The 13643-nt window shown below is 41.0% G+C and overlaps 2 protein-coding genes across 2 annotated transcripts; one reads left to right on the top strand and one right to left on the bottom strand.

Moving 5' to 3' along the window:
* Positions 1 to 3367: 3367 nt before the first annotated feature.
* Positions 3368 to 10410, bottom strand: nudcd3 (NudC domain containing 3). The gene is made up of 6 exons (XM_088624399.1): positions 9982 to 10410; positions 8196 to 8488; positions 7540 to 7672; positions 6134 to 6277; positions 5648 to 5836; positions 3368 to 4220 (listed from the first exon to the last, which is right to left on the bottom strand). Exons 1-6 carry the CDS (start codon positions 10177 to 10179, stop codon positions 4110 to 4112), a joined length of 1068 nt encoding a protein of 355 aa, XP_088480525.1. The 5' UTR covers positions 10180 to 10410; the 3' UTR covers positions 3368 to 4109.
* Positions 10411 to 10874: 464 nt separating this feature from the next.
* On the top strand, positions 10875 to 13416 carry mrps24 (mitochondrial ribosomal protein S24). Its single transcript, XM_088624404.1, has 4 exons — positions 10875 to 10964; positions 11952 to 12032; positions 12590 to 12701; positions 12903 to 13416. Exons 1-4 carry the CDS (start codon positions 10926 to 10928, stop codon positions 13184 to 13186), a joined length of 516 nt encoding a protein of 171 aa, XP_088480530.1. The 5' UTR covers positions 10875 to 10925; the 3' UTR covers positions 13187 to 13416.
* Positions 13417 to 13643: the final 227 nt, after the last annotated feature.

Here is a 13643-nt window from a genome sequence, read left to right on the forward strand (position 1 = left end):
AGGGAGAAAGAGGGGATGGGAGCGCGAGTGACAACAATAAAAGGGAGGGAAAGGGAGAGGACTCAAGAAAGGTTCCAAACGAGAGGAGGATCGATTGATTGCTTGTGGACGAAGGGTCCGAGGATCTCATCCAGCCACTTCTTCTTGAGAAGCAGTGATGGATCGACTTTAACAACACAGCTGGGGGGCTCATTCCAGGCTCCAACGACTCTTACTGTAAAAACGCGTCTCCTACTGTCAATTTGAAAGAACAAAATGCCTCCATCACCGACTCACTCGCACCGATGTCTTTTTGTACACGGCTTGTGCTGACTTGTATTTAAGACGTATGTTATTTAACTTTGTTGTTGTTGCTGCTGTTCTGTGTTTCTGTTTGGTGTTTCCTTAATGTCTTTGTATTGGAGTGTACACGCAAATAATAAATTCATGGTGCTTGTGCATATGACAAAAAAACTGAAGTGAACTAAATACACGACATCATATATACCATACAACGTTCTCTGATTCCTGCTTCACTGCTGATTCTGAAGAAGGCACCTTTCTAGCTTTCTGTGTTCAAGATTAACAAGTCTTCAGCCTCAGACTGTAAATTTAAACCAGGGTATGTACCGTTCCTGGTACAGAAGTTACAGACCACCTCTAATATGATACTCAGTGCACATCATGCAATACACACACAATAAAAAAATAATATAACATTTTTGTTATGGACTCGTGTCATTCAAACAGTAGAGGTGCAATTCCAAATTAGGAAAGCAGGTGTTTAAAAAAATAAGAATTTGAAATTAAAAGAAAGGGGGTGAATAAGGGTTCTAAGCAAAGTCGTTGCCAATAGCGACCTCTGGTGGTGTCATTGTGTCACGACTGCATCAGTGTTGCGATCCAAACGCTAACAACCTGCTCCACTTTATTAATATGAGTACATTTTTCACGAAGACGTAATCCTATTTTTCTCCACTCTTCTTTCCAACTAATTATGAAATTCACTCAAATTTATCAAAAGGATGGAATGCCTACTGGCTGAGATAGTTTTAGAGAGCCAGGCAGGGAGTCACAGAGACTGAGTTGGTTTTAGACCAGGAGAAGTGAGAGAGTACAGAACATTAAGTAGTTCAGGTGGGTAGCTGCATCAGCATGCGTAGGCTGCAAAGGAACAAGTAATAGGTTTATTCCATGCTGAAAAGAGAAGAAAGAAAACAGCATTTCGGCGTTGAAGCCTGACACCTCTTTTCAGCATGGAATAAACCTATTACTTATTCCTTCGAGACCACAACATGGTCCCCAGGACATAAAGAGCAAAAGGTAAGACTGAGATGCAGCCTCAATGATAGAGGAGTGTTACTAGTATGCATTAGACAGGCTTCTGAAAGAGCTTCATAAAGAGTGTGGCAGATTAACTTGCAGAACCTGAGTACAGAACAACGGCTGAGTCATGAGAGAAAGAACAGAGACAAAGATTTGGTATTCTTTTCTGTGCACCGATTATCTGGGGACAAATCTTGTCCACCAGCGCCGAGTGATTCAGGGTGCAGCGCCTGGAAACATGTTAAGGGTTTGTACTGAAGAGCACAAACGTAGCGTGACTCACAAAACGCAATGCTTCCTTGGGTTTCCTGGGCACAAGCCAGAAGCCAAGCAGACTGCGATCTGACAGAACAGCTTGAAAACGAGTGCATGCATGGGAAGAAATCTGCTTAAGCGAATCGTTGCTGTTGTCAAGTTTCTAGCAAAGCACGGTCTTTCTTTTAGAGAGAAATGAAATAGTTGGAATTGAATTAAAGCCGTTTGAGCCCTTCATGGCTGAACATAAAACAACAGGTCCTACTGTACGGGGGAATTACTTTTTACATTCTGTTGCTGGAGGTTTTGTATAAGATGAGCCCTGAAATGTCAAACTGCAGAGGTCAGAGTGACGACAATGCATTTAGGAGAACTTGAACATAATGGCTTACACACATTCAGTGAGAGAGAGTGATTCAGTTGTATTCCTCAATTTAGTTCACATTAGAAACATATAGCGCTTCTTGGAAGCATTAAGTATTTCTTCAGGCACTTCTTAATTTGCTCATCATGCAGATCAGAGATGCTCAATGCTTGTTGATCCTCCAATTGACAAAACAAAATGCTTTTCTGTGCAAGTTTTCAACTGGTGAACTTACTAAGGGTTTTTTTTTTGGCAGGGCTACAAACTTCATTTCACAGCATGAATCTGCAGCAACATCTACAACATCTATCCTCAATAATTATAAAGTGAAAAGGAAAGCAAAGCAAATAAAAAAGTACAGTACATCAGAAGATTTGATTTGCATGTGAAAAGTGTGAAAAAGTGAGATGAGAGAAAATCATTTGATGGTTTTCAAATTTATGATTGACACATTGGCACAAAGCATATAGAAATGTACGCACTCAATTCCGATATGGGGACATTGTATAACAGATATTCAGCAAGAATAGCTACTTTTCGGTTCCAAAATGCAGATACAGCTTTGCAAATATTCTAGTTAAGTAGACAGTAACAAATGATGGATATGGATGTTAGGTTTCAAATACGGCTTTGATCAAAGGTGACTCCGTGTTTTATCAAAATCAACTGTGGATTAGCAAAGCATAAAAAGAATTTGACTTTGGTGTTAACAGAGTGGCTTGCTATATGGAGCTGAATGCTTGGCAGTTGGAAAGAGGGAAGAGAACTTGATGAGAAGAACTGAAATGAGGATGTTGAGATGGATTCTGCAGATTTCAATGAAGGATAAGATCAGAAATGAAGAAATCCGTAGACGATGTAGGGTGGTGGATGTGGTTGAGAAGATGCGAGAAGCGAGGTTACGGTGGTATGGACATATCATGAGGAGGGACGTTGAGGAAGTAACAAAGAGGGTAATGGAATTTGAGGTGGAAGGTAACAGAGGAAGAGGCAGGCCTAGAAAGAGATGGATAGATTGTGTGAGAAAAGATATGGAGGTATGTGAAGTGAGTGAGGAAGATGTGCTCGACAGAGACAAATGGAGAAGAGCAACCAAAGCAGCTGACCCCAGGACAGTCTGGGACTAAGGCTGTGAAAAAGAAGAAGAAGAAGAAGAAGAAGTTAACAGAGTGGCTTGCATCGCCAGGTTGATTCAATCGGCATCACTGAAAATGTAGAATAGAAAGAAATCTACTGTTTTTGCAATTCTTTGGCAAGAATGAAACCCTTGATTAGCTTAACTATTATGTAAGTTCACTGTGGCTAAATTTATTAAAATATACTGCTTTATGAAAGATGAAGGTATTTCAACTTTTGGTAAAAAAAAAAGTGTTAATGTGGCACTTAAAAAATGTATACAAATAAAATCCATAATGTTATTAACAATAACGTGCAGAAAAAAAGTATTTTTGTTCATTTTAATTTTGATTCAGCTTTACAGTTGGTAATATTTAAAATCCCAGACTGAGATTGGTTGTTATACAGCAAAAGGCAAGGAACTCAATTTGGAGATCCCCCTCCCCAGAAAGCGACACGGCTCCAGACCCCAGCAAGCATAATCCCCCCCTGCCTGTCACACAGTTCTTTGGATGCGTGTGAAGAAGAACAGTTCAGAACCATCACAATGGTAAATTGGACTTTGGGGAAAAGGAAAAAGAAACAGGGAAGTAGAATGCCAGGTTTTGTTGAAGGAACAAGGGGTGACTGCTCTGAAGGACAACTGTACATACACATCAGTTGAAGAAGAGCTAAATCGCACATGGTTATGGGTCCTTGTTCAACTGATGAGGTTCCATGAGGTCCATTTTTAAGCAATATTGCATTGGCTGTACCTCTGCCTTGTTTAAATGGTCATTCAATGTCATTGCGCCTTTGTCATTTGTTACTTTGCTGTAAAATAAAGAACATTTAACCCTAGCCTTCGGTCAATTCTGCAAACCTCAATGTTTTGACTTTTTTTAAAAAGAGTTTTGTAGTAAACTGCAAATCTTTTAGAGACTTTTTGTTGTGCAGTACCATGCAGACAGCCGATGAGTGCTCTCCTGAATTTGAGTACATATGCATACTCCTTGAGAGTCATGCCAGTGTGTGGTGACTTGAGTTCAGTGTGGCACACTTCCCCCTGGTGCTCCCCCGGTGGCTGGTGTCAGAACTGCACGGCGCTGGGAGGGATCTCAAACATGGAGGGGTCAAACTTCTGTCCTTTGAAGGGGGAGCCCTCAGCATCCCAGCCCTTCTTAAGCATCTCGTGCACCTTCTGAAAAACACACAATGGGCATCGCAATGTTAATAGAGAGGTGCGTCGGAACACAGACATGTAGATACACTCCTTTGAAATAAGAAACTGCAGACGCATTCATGATTTTATAAGTATAAGTTAATGCGTTTATCTTTTCCTAATGAAAGGACCCTGAAGCACCTTATGTACAAGAATGGACCTAGTTCCTCCACCACTCCTACAGAGGTGACACAGGGCAGTCAATCTGCTCCAGCGGCCCCACTACAGAGCTTATCATGGGAAGAAGCAAGCAATTGGATTTCAAGGAAGCCAGACTGTACAAGCCCAGAGTGGAATTTACCCAAGATATTGAGATACTAATAGCCCAACTCTTTTGTAAAATACCACGGGATCTTTAATGACCAACTGGTCAAGACTTTGGTCTATGTGATCAGAACGATGACACTTCCTGCAGCCCAGTGTTGACCACACTGGAAAACTGTTTTGGAAAGTCTAGTCCAAAGGGAAGACCTACTGGTCCACCAAGGTTTGACAAGTCAGAATCAACAGCACTTTACAGGAGAACTGGTGACAACTTGAGAAGTCATGTCTCTCACACCTGCCTGCAGTTCATGTGCAGGAGTCACAAGGAGTCACTCTTGTGCCAAAAACTGGATAGAGCTGGATACAAACCCGGCACCATTAATGCACTCACTCACACATGTAATCAGAGGAGAATTAATTCCCTCTTGTATGTAGCTACCTGGTCATGTGAATGATGCAGACCTGAGGTGAACTAGTACAAAGATTAGTGTGCTACAGAAAACAGAGCAATTTCATAAGAGAGTTAATTTTCAACTGCTGGAAACGTGTTTCAAAAACCTCCAGCTCTCTGTGAAAAGAGCTAAGCCCTAACTCTTCTTCATTTCCACATGTCTTCCCTGATTATGTCCCTGCAAGACAATGACTGTATAAATATAAATATTCTAAATGAACTGCCAGTATGTCAGTAATGACACATAAGGCGATTGTTTTTTTTCTTTATAATCCTGACAAACCACTACAGGGGTAAGTCAATTCCATTGTCTATTAAAACTGTGGTAATCACAATAAAAAGCTCATCTTTACACAAAACGTGCCTGTGGAGTGTGGATCACTACATCACTATTTTAGGGCAAACTGGGATGAATACAAGTGAATCCTTCAAGTGGACAGATATCTGTTTGCGTTCTAAGTAGTTGTGACGTCAGTCTTCTTGCCACATTCTCAATTTCCCATTATCCTCCAAACCTTCCCACATTTTGCTGTGAATAATGATGATGAAAGAATGGATACATGGATGTGTCTGAAGGAATTACATTTTAACACAACAGGTCATAACAACTCAGGTTGCACGTGGGCTCTTGGCCACAAGGAATGCAAGCAAGCCTGCAGACACGAGGCATGAACAACAGCAGAGTACGCACCATCTCGTGGCTCTGTGGCTTGCCCTGCAGCTTCTGATGGTAGTCAAAGGTGAGACGGTCGAGGACGGCGTGCTCTTCCTCATCCACGGTGGCCATAGAGCGCTCACGGTTAATCTGGTTCACATCAATCTCCTCCTCTCCTTGCAGCACTGCTGACCACCAGTACTCTCCACATTTGCTGAGAGACAGCTGGAGAGAGAGATTGATAAGAGTGAGAGGGAGCTACAGCAATGTTCACTGCACTTACTGAAGTGAGAGGGGGAGTGAAGGAGAGAGAAAGAGAGAAGAAAGAGCAGTGCCAAGTATCTATCGGACTTGAATGCTGGGGCAGGAAGAGAAAAAGTAAGGAAAGTGTCACAGGGCAGGACACCATCTATGTCTCTGTGTTACAGGGTGTTCCAGCAAACTGCAGCGTTTGAATGAACTACAGGAGTTACAGTGAGTTTCAAGACTGTGCACTGTACTATGATGAAGTGTCTATCTTACCAGCACACAGCTCCCAGGCTCCAGGCTCCATAGTGAATTCTCCGTGTTGATCTTGTGAGTGAGAGTTCCTTCCATCAGCACCGTCTCCACACCCATCTCCATCACAGAAACACGCAGGCTGTTTGGCTGTAGATTCACTGACACCTGGCCCCAGGAGAAATGATGAGAGAGGAGGAAATAAAGACAAAGGATGTGTGTCAACCGTTTCAGGAAGACAACACTGTAAGAACTGTGGTGAAATGTTAAATATTAACTTTTTCTGTATAGGGCTCAGACATCAAAGCCCCCTTTGCCCTGTTGTCAGTAGTAACTGCCATAGAAGCAACCTAAATCAAACAAGACATGAATGTTTGACCTCAGTCAATATCAAAAATAATCTTATACTGTTTTTACTGGATAGGAGCTCACTCATGTTTTTCTATCCATCTATCCATTTTCTAATCACTTTTTCCCAATATAGGGTCACGGAGAAGCTAAAATTCTATTCTGGCAAGAAATGGGTGCAACAAGCTGAGGATGTTCCACAAATTCTCAGACTTTACAGGGACATTAATCCATGACAGTAGGGGCTCCAAATATGATTCAGCAGTATCCATCTGGAAAGTACTCTGGGGTATATGATCAAGCCTGGCTGGCAGGCAATACTGTGAAGCGTGATTACAAGAATCAAGAAATCGTCATCAGGTTCATGATCGCTGGGTCAGGCAGACAAGGATCCTGTATCCACTGCAGGAAGTTTAACCCTGGGTACCTCTAGAACTTACTCCATGGTTTCTGCCTGTACCATCCACTTACTCAGCATTCAAGAACTTCAGTCCTATGTCTGAAAAAAAATATTCTTCAAAAGAATTGTTATAATAAAATTAAAATTGTATTTCTTATTTGTTAAGGATTTTCTCTTGTATCACTCCTATGCTTTCATGAAAACATTCATTATTAATTTGCTCAAAATACCTACTTGGTAAAAGGTTTTAGGTGGTAACAGAGGGATGAAATTAGGCATTATGGTACAGTCCAGTCCAACTCTGACAGCACTGATCTAGCAGTGGTTTTAGCGAGCAACAGCAGGATTATGTCATTGGCGTAAAAGGGGTATTCTGTTTTGGTGTCCTGAAAAACGTTCAGTCAGCATACTGTTCCAGCAACATGGCTACCTCATTAATAATTATGTTAAAAACACTAAAAAAATCCAGAACTACCTGCATCTCTGTGTGCCTCTCTTTCTTTTTATTGTCTCATTACTTCTCCTTTCCTCCACCTCTTCTTCTGAGTGACATACTGCCATCTCTTTCAGTGTACCCCTATAAACCCTAATACTTCTGTCAGTGTACTCCTCTCTCTCTTGAGTATTGAAATGTCCCTTGATTTTAGGTTTTACCTGCGTCTGCCTCTTTTATTTAGCCTACCTGCTTGCCCTTGCGAATGGTGCTGGGAACGTGCACTTTGACCTCCACATCAGTGTAGTCCTGTGACCAGGTGTAGTTCTGTCTCACTGCTCCATTGTAACTATCAGGATTGCCCTGGAACTGCTCCTGTACCCTGCACATAAAACACACAATACAGGATGGTTGTCACACTGCTACAACCAAAACAACAAACTCAAAAATATAACAGGCTAACTACAACTACACACAGGCAAATAAGTGGACTGTGGAGTGCTGGATAGATGCATACACGAGTGACTAAAGCTATCAGAGTGACAAAGATGCCATAAAGACTGACAAAGATGCCTGCAGGAGCATGACTTGGGAAACTGTGAAATCCACACTGATGATTGTGTGAGCTTTCATCTCCAGCTGTGTTGCAGCCAGTCTAACAAATAATGCAGTCTGACGGCTTTTGTCATGATGCAAAAAAGCCCCAGGCCAAATATTATTAATATTGGATTTCATGCTAGACTTTAAACGGCATACACCAAATTCCCCACTATTTCAATTTCTTTGCTCTCCCCATCCAAGCAAAAATTATGACACCCTCAATGCACCAAACCTTTGCTTCTTATTATAACACATTTGTGCAGAGTAAACGTCCTCTGTGGGGGATAAGAAGTGCCCACACTCACTTCTCTGTGTCATCTGTCTCTGCAATGGGCATGGCCTGAGCTCCTTCTGTTGGTGGGATGTTGTCAGCAGAGGCTGGGTCTGGGCAGGGGGGTTGGACTTGCTCTTGTAAGGGGGGTGAGGGCTGTGTTGACACTTCCTTCTCTGGAACTGGCACTGGCACCTGGACCTCTGCCTCAGACTGTACCACCACCTCCTCCACAGCAGGGGGAGCCTCTTTCCTTCCCTTGTTCTCTGCCTCCTGCAAGCTCTGCTCTCTGTCCTGCGCTGCCAGGCGCTCAAACACCTTGAATGTCTGGGCAGAGAAATGACAGAGAAGAGAGGAATGCTGAGACACTTCAGGTATTTGGGGAGGCAACACAAAGGAAAATATTTGGATTTGAGATTAATGCTGCAGCAAGATCTCATTTCTTATTGGTATCTTGCCGATGTAATACAGCGAATCATCTAAGTACACATCCCTATCACAAAAGTGTTCATCACAACCTTTTGCCGTGTCAGATGGCCCTAAACACAAACTATAACAAATCTGGAAATCTCCAAAAAGGATTTTCAGAGGCATGCTTGGTTAACCAGATGTCTTCATCACCTCTTTCCCCTCAAGCACACTCTTACGTATATTTCACTTTACATTTCAAGGGGCAAACTCCATACCTTCAAGCAGAATTGCAGGGGGGGGCAATTACTGGCAGATATGTGGTGGTATTGATTAACAATGTGAAAACAAGTCTGACAGACAACTACTTAAACATACAGGTAACGCAAATTGTTATGTCAAGTATATATTTTGCATTGCCAGTGACTGTTGGTGGAGATAGCATTTAATGACTAAATTTGGCCCAAGTACAACAGCAAATGCATTTTTTAACGATCTAGTGTTTTCTGCTCCACATAAAAGACAAATAAATAGGGGGTTGTAGCACAACACACGTTTTGATTTGTTGGAATTCATTATTAAACCAGAATTTTATTGAGATTCTATTTTATCTGGGAGAAACGCTGCAGAATACCACCAGGTAGACAACTCGTGGGCATTAGGAGCTTCCATCATGCGCTCTGTTTCTGTGGATGTTAGAAATTGAGCCCACGGACCCTGAAACCAGGAGTTATAAATGTACCTCTATAGGGCATTAATACAAAACACTATGGTTATGAATGTATATAAGAATACGCTTGTAGGGACAAAACTGCTTTTAAACGACGACAATATAAAAAAAACTCTCTAAATGCCATATAGTGTTAACATAAACAAAAGTTAACCGAAACATATTTTATTGAAAGATTTCCAGATACATTTGTATCATTTTAGTTAATTAAAACACGAAATTATGCGTCTCACAGACTGTCCCAAATCACCGTCGTTTTCTTCCAAACCTTTCGAGAAATGGATTAAACCGCTTAAAACCACCAAAAGGCGAATTTCCCGGGATAACAAATAGACAAAGCAAAAGGCAATTAAAAAATGTAAACTCTTAAGAAACTGTTGTCTGAAATCCTTCACTAGGTAACTGTACTTTCAAACAACACAGACTAGAGCGACTTTACAGTTAAATTGGTGAATGCCAGCTGTACACCGAGATAATCTTAGAACATAAACAATGAAACACACCAGGTAAGTTTCTTTCCAAAATCTGCGCAGAGTGGTGCTCTCATACATAACTACAATAAGTCTTTTTGATGGAACACCGAAAGCTCCAGAGAAGTCGCTCCTATTTTATGCACTTATCCCATAGTTTAACAACTTTTTTTTTTATTTGTATCGTTTTTAAAAATTTACTTTCACCTTACCTTAAGCACCATTTTCTCGGCGACCCCAGGAGGAAAACCCATGCGATCGCTGGGGCTCGTTAACAGCCTGTAGAAATCTGTCTTTCGATAGAGAAACCCGAAATAAACCTGTAGAAAATTCTGTATGTTTCCGACGTGCTGCAGTATCCCCAGCAGAGCATTGTCGTACAGCTCAGTCATCTCCAGTTGGGAAGACATTGTGTAAACAACCGAAGTAACACACACGACGCAAATAAAAAGCACTTGTACTGCACACTTATGGTAGGTGTTTACTACGATATTTTCAAAATATCCCTTCTGACGCACTGCTCTGTCTTTACGGTTTACGGTTTCGCCTGCTTCTTGTTGACTCGCGTTTTACAGTCCGTGTGGAAACGCAAAACAACGAAGTTGCCCTGCCCGATTGCCTCTTATAATTTTACGCTCACCCAACAAAAAATGTCAGCACTTTTTAAAAAGGAATGAAGGCATTGTAACATTCAAAAATTCATCACCGAGAAATACTTAAACGCGTCTCTAACGTAATTTTAAGTTACAAATGAACATAACTGAAACTTAACATTTTCGTATGCTTAACTATTACATTCACATTTATGAAGAAATTAAGTTTTATTATTAAGTTATAATTAATTTATAATGTATCCTTTAACAATAATTAAACATTTTTAAAATACTGTCAGAATAAATTATTGCCTCGGAAAAGAACATTCTAGGTATGTATGGAAACAACTCCACGGACTCATTTAATCAGAACACCACTCGTACAATAAAAAGTAAATATGGAAATTATACTTGGTAATTAATAAAAAGAAACAGTATAAAATGTATTTATGCATTTGATTATTATTGTATCTGAATACATATGTTATATTTACAGCAAATTATAGAGATAAAATATTTCTTTTTTATAGCCACTGCTCCCAGAAATCAGTGCGTGTTTCAAGATGGCGACGTCCTTCTGTAGTCGATCTGTGAAGCTGTTGGTAAGAAAACCTTTAGAAATCTTTCAAGTAGTCGTGTAGATCTAGTTAATTAATTAAAACAGTGGTACAGAACCCTAAACGAAAAACAATTACGTGTAATATAATGAGGAAATATGTTGGCTTTTCAGATATTAGGTGATATCTACTGCTGGATCTTGTAAGCTGTGTTATTGCTTGTGTACACTGAATGACACGTTTATTTGGGCAGATTCTGAAAGGATTTGCAAATGATTTACTTAATAAAATAGTCCAGGCTTTCTAAATTAAAATCTGTGTAACTGTAATTTAGGGATTTGTATTTGCGTTGTACAGCATGATGGACGATATATAATCCATCACATTTGACAGGAGTGTTTTACAATTATTGAGTGGAAAAAAGCTTTAGATTAAACGTTTTTATCTTGTGGTAATACACTGCAGATGGCAAAAGTCTCGATGACATATTTCGCTTCTTGAAAATAAACCTTTAATTCAGTATAAAGGCAATAACATTAAGTAAACACACTACGTAGAAGATGGTAGTTCTGTAGTTCTAAATAGTAGTGTTCTGTGGTAATTGGTCATTTATGGCAGACAGTAGTTTGTAGGCATTTTTACATAAATCCCTTTAAACATATTTTACACTGGCAGGACTTTTTGTCACTGGGAACCAAACATATTGGTTGCAAGTTAATCTTTATCGCTGATCGTGCTTCAGTACCAGTCCCTGATAATTGAGTAACTTTACAAGAAACATTTTAATGTGACAATGTAAGAAGCAATACATAATTTGCCAAGCAGTCGATATACAAAGACTTGGCTCAGTGTACACCTCAGTAATTTATATGACTTCCCGTTAATCATGAATTAAATATAGACAGAGACTCGTTGTAGAGTGTTACCTATAATACAAAAGTATCTCCTGGGAGTGTGAAACAGACAGTCATTTTCACTTCCCTCTGGCTGATAGGCAGTGTGTCCTCTTTTTCTCTCTCTCTGCCCCCACAGATCCCACTGGCCCAGGCCAACAGTGCAGTTCGATGTGTTCCCGGAACACGAGCAATTCAGACCACTGCAGTGTGCCTCAAGGTAAGAGGTTCCAGTAGTCCCATTGAATTTATTACTAGTAACTGTAGCCACAGTACTAATTGTACTAATAAACGTTAAAGCAATCATGTATTAAAACTTACACCAGTTGGAATAGCAATAATATTTGTTCAAAAATGTGCTAGATTCGCTGAACTGTTTGTATCTTTGTCATATAATGAGAAGCTTAATTTGGCTAGTAAAAGTGTATAACAGCCAGAGGTGGCAAATTTTACAATATGCCTTGGTGTTAAGTCCTCTAGATTTGGTTACATCGACATGGTCAGTGCAGAGTAATGTTAGTGTGATTCTAGATGACCTCAAATGGCTTTCATTTAACCGTGCTTGAGATAAACAAAAAATTAACCTGATTAAACTTCTCTCTCTCAATGTACAACGGAGTAAGGCTGCACCCTAGTGGTCAGCAGGCAGATATGGCAGCAGGGGTGTTTTCTAGCTCATGTGTAAAGTCCTGTTTTCAGAGAGGGAATTCAGCATTAACTGAAAGCTGTCTTATGGTATTTCTCATCTCCTGATTTCTCCTCTGCCTGTGTTTCCAGAATCGTGCAGCACGAGTGCGAGTTGGGAAGGGTGACAATCCGGTGACGTACGAGCAGGCCCTGGCCCCTCACTACATTGCCCACCGCAAGGGCTGGCTGTCCCAGCACACCAGTGAGTGTTTCCACTGGGTTTGCAGATCCATACTCAGACTTGCCCATTGCATAATTCAGCCATCTTTGTTTGGAGCCAAGTTTTCTTTTTGACATTTATTCATCGTCTCCTCATGTATATTTTTTAGCTGTCATTCTCCACAATGTCCCATTGCTGTCCCACTCCTATGGTCAAGTTAAAGCGCTCATTGTTGTTCCCCAGGTAACCTGGATGGGGTAGGGGGCGCCGCTGAGCGCTCCATTGAGGACGTCTTCGTGCGGCGCTTCATCTCTGGAACTTTCCACGGCTGCCTGGCGAATGAGCTCATCATCAAGCGCCGCGGCAACCTGCTGGTGATCTGCGCCCTGCTGCTGCAGAAGCTCCCACCTCACAAGTTCTATTTCCTGATTGGCTACACAGAGACACTGCTCTCCCATTTTTGTAAGTGCCCTGTCAAGATGGAGGTGCAGACCCTCCAGCAAAAGGCTGTGTATAAATACCTCTGAACAGGGAAGCCAGTTATAAACGTCTCAGAGCTCTGTTGTCTGCCTCATGACCTGTACTCAGTATGCCTCAAGCGTTTAAACAGTGAGCAAGGACAGGAGGCAGCCTACCTTCATTGGGGGGAAAAAAAAGCAGCTCTCCACATGTGCATCAAGAGGAATGTATTAGTTGAAACCATGCATATACTTTACATAAACACATTTGTGTATATAATGAAAATAGCTGAAAGAAATATATTCTGCATTAGCCTTATTAGTGTCCTCAGTTTAAAATGGTTTGTAAGAAATCGGAGGTCAGCGTGTGCTGAAGTGGTATCCATATGTGTGCAGGACCGACTGAGTGTACAGAACACTCTATAGGGGAGTGAGAAACTGAAATGTGGACTGTAAAATTCTTGAGATGCACAGATATTGTGCATTGTTTTAATTACATTTGGAGTATCTGCAACATGCTTAGCAT

The sequence above is a fragment of the Lepisosteus platostomus genome, chromosome 3, assembly GCF_059453375.1.
Source record: "Lepisosteus platostomus isolate fLepPlt1 chromosome 3, fLepPlt1.hap1, whole genome shotgun sequence".
Classification (NCBI taxonomy): domain Eukaryota; kingdom Metazoa; phylum Chordata; class Actinopteri; order Semionotiformes; family Lepisosteidae; genus Lepisosteus; species Lepisosteus platostomus.

What these genes read in the sequence shown, in the direction of transcription:
- nudcd3 (XM_088624399.1), bottom strand. Translation starts at nt 10,179, where the DNA reads ATGTCTTCCCAACTGGAGATGACTGAGCTGTACGACAATGCTCTGCTG. An exon ending in AGCCTGGGAGCTGTGTGCTG is followed by an intron (nt 5,837 to 6,133) that starts GTAAGATAGACA and finishes CTCTCTCTCCAG; the next exon opens with CTGTCTCTCAGCAAATGTGG. An exon ending in AGCCACAGAGCCACGAGATG is followed by an intron (nt 4,221 to 5,647) that starts GTGCGTACTCTG and finishes TGTGTTTTTCAG; the next exon opens with AAGGTGCACGAGATGCTTAA.
- mrps24 (XM_088624404.1), top strand. Translation starts at nt 10,926, where the DNA reads ATGGCGACGTCCTTCTGTAGTCGATCTGTGAAGCTGTTG. An exon ending in CCACTGCAGTGTGCCTCAAG is followed by an intron (nt 12,033 to 12,589) that starts GTAAGAGGTTCC and finishes CTGTGTTTCCAG; the next exon opens with AATCGTGCAGCACGAGTGCG. An exon ending in CTGGCTGTCCCAGCACACCA is followed by an intron (nt 12,702 to 12,902) that starts GTGAGTGTTTCC and finishes GTTGTTCCCCAG; the next exon opens with GTAACCTGGATGGGGTAGGG.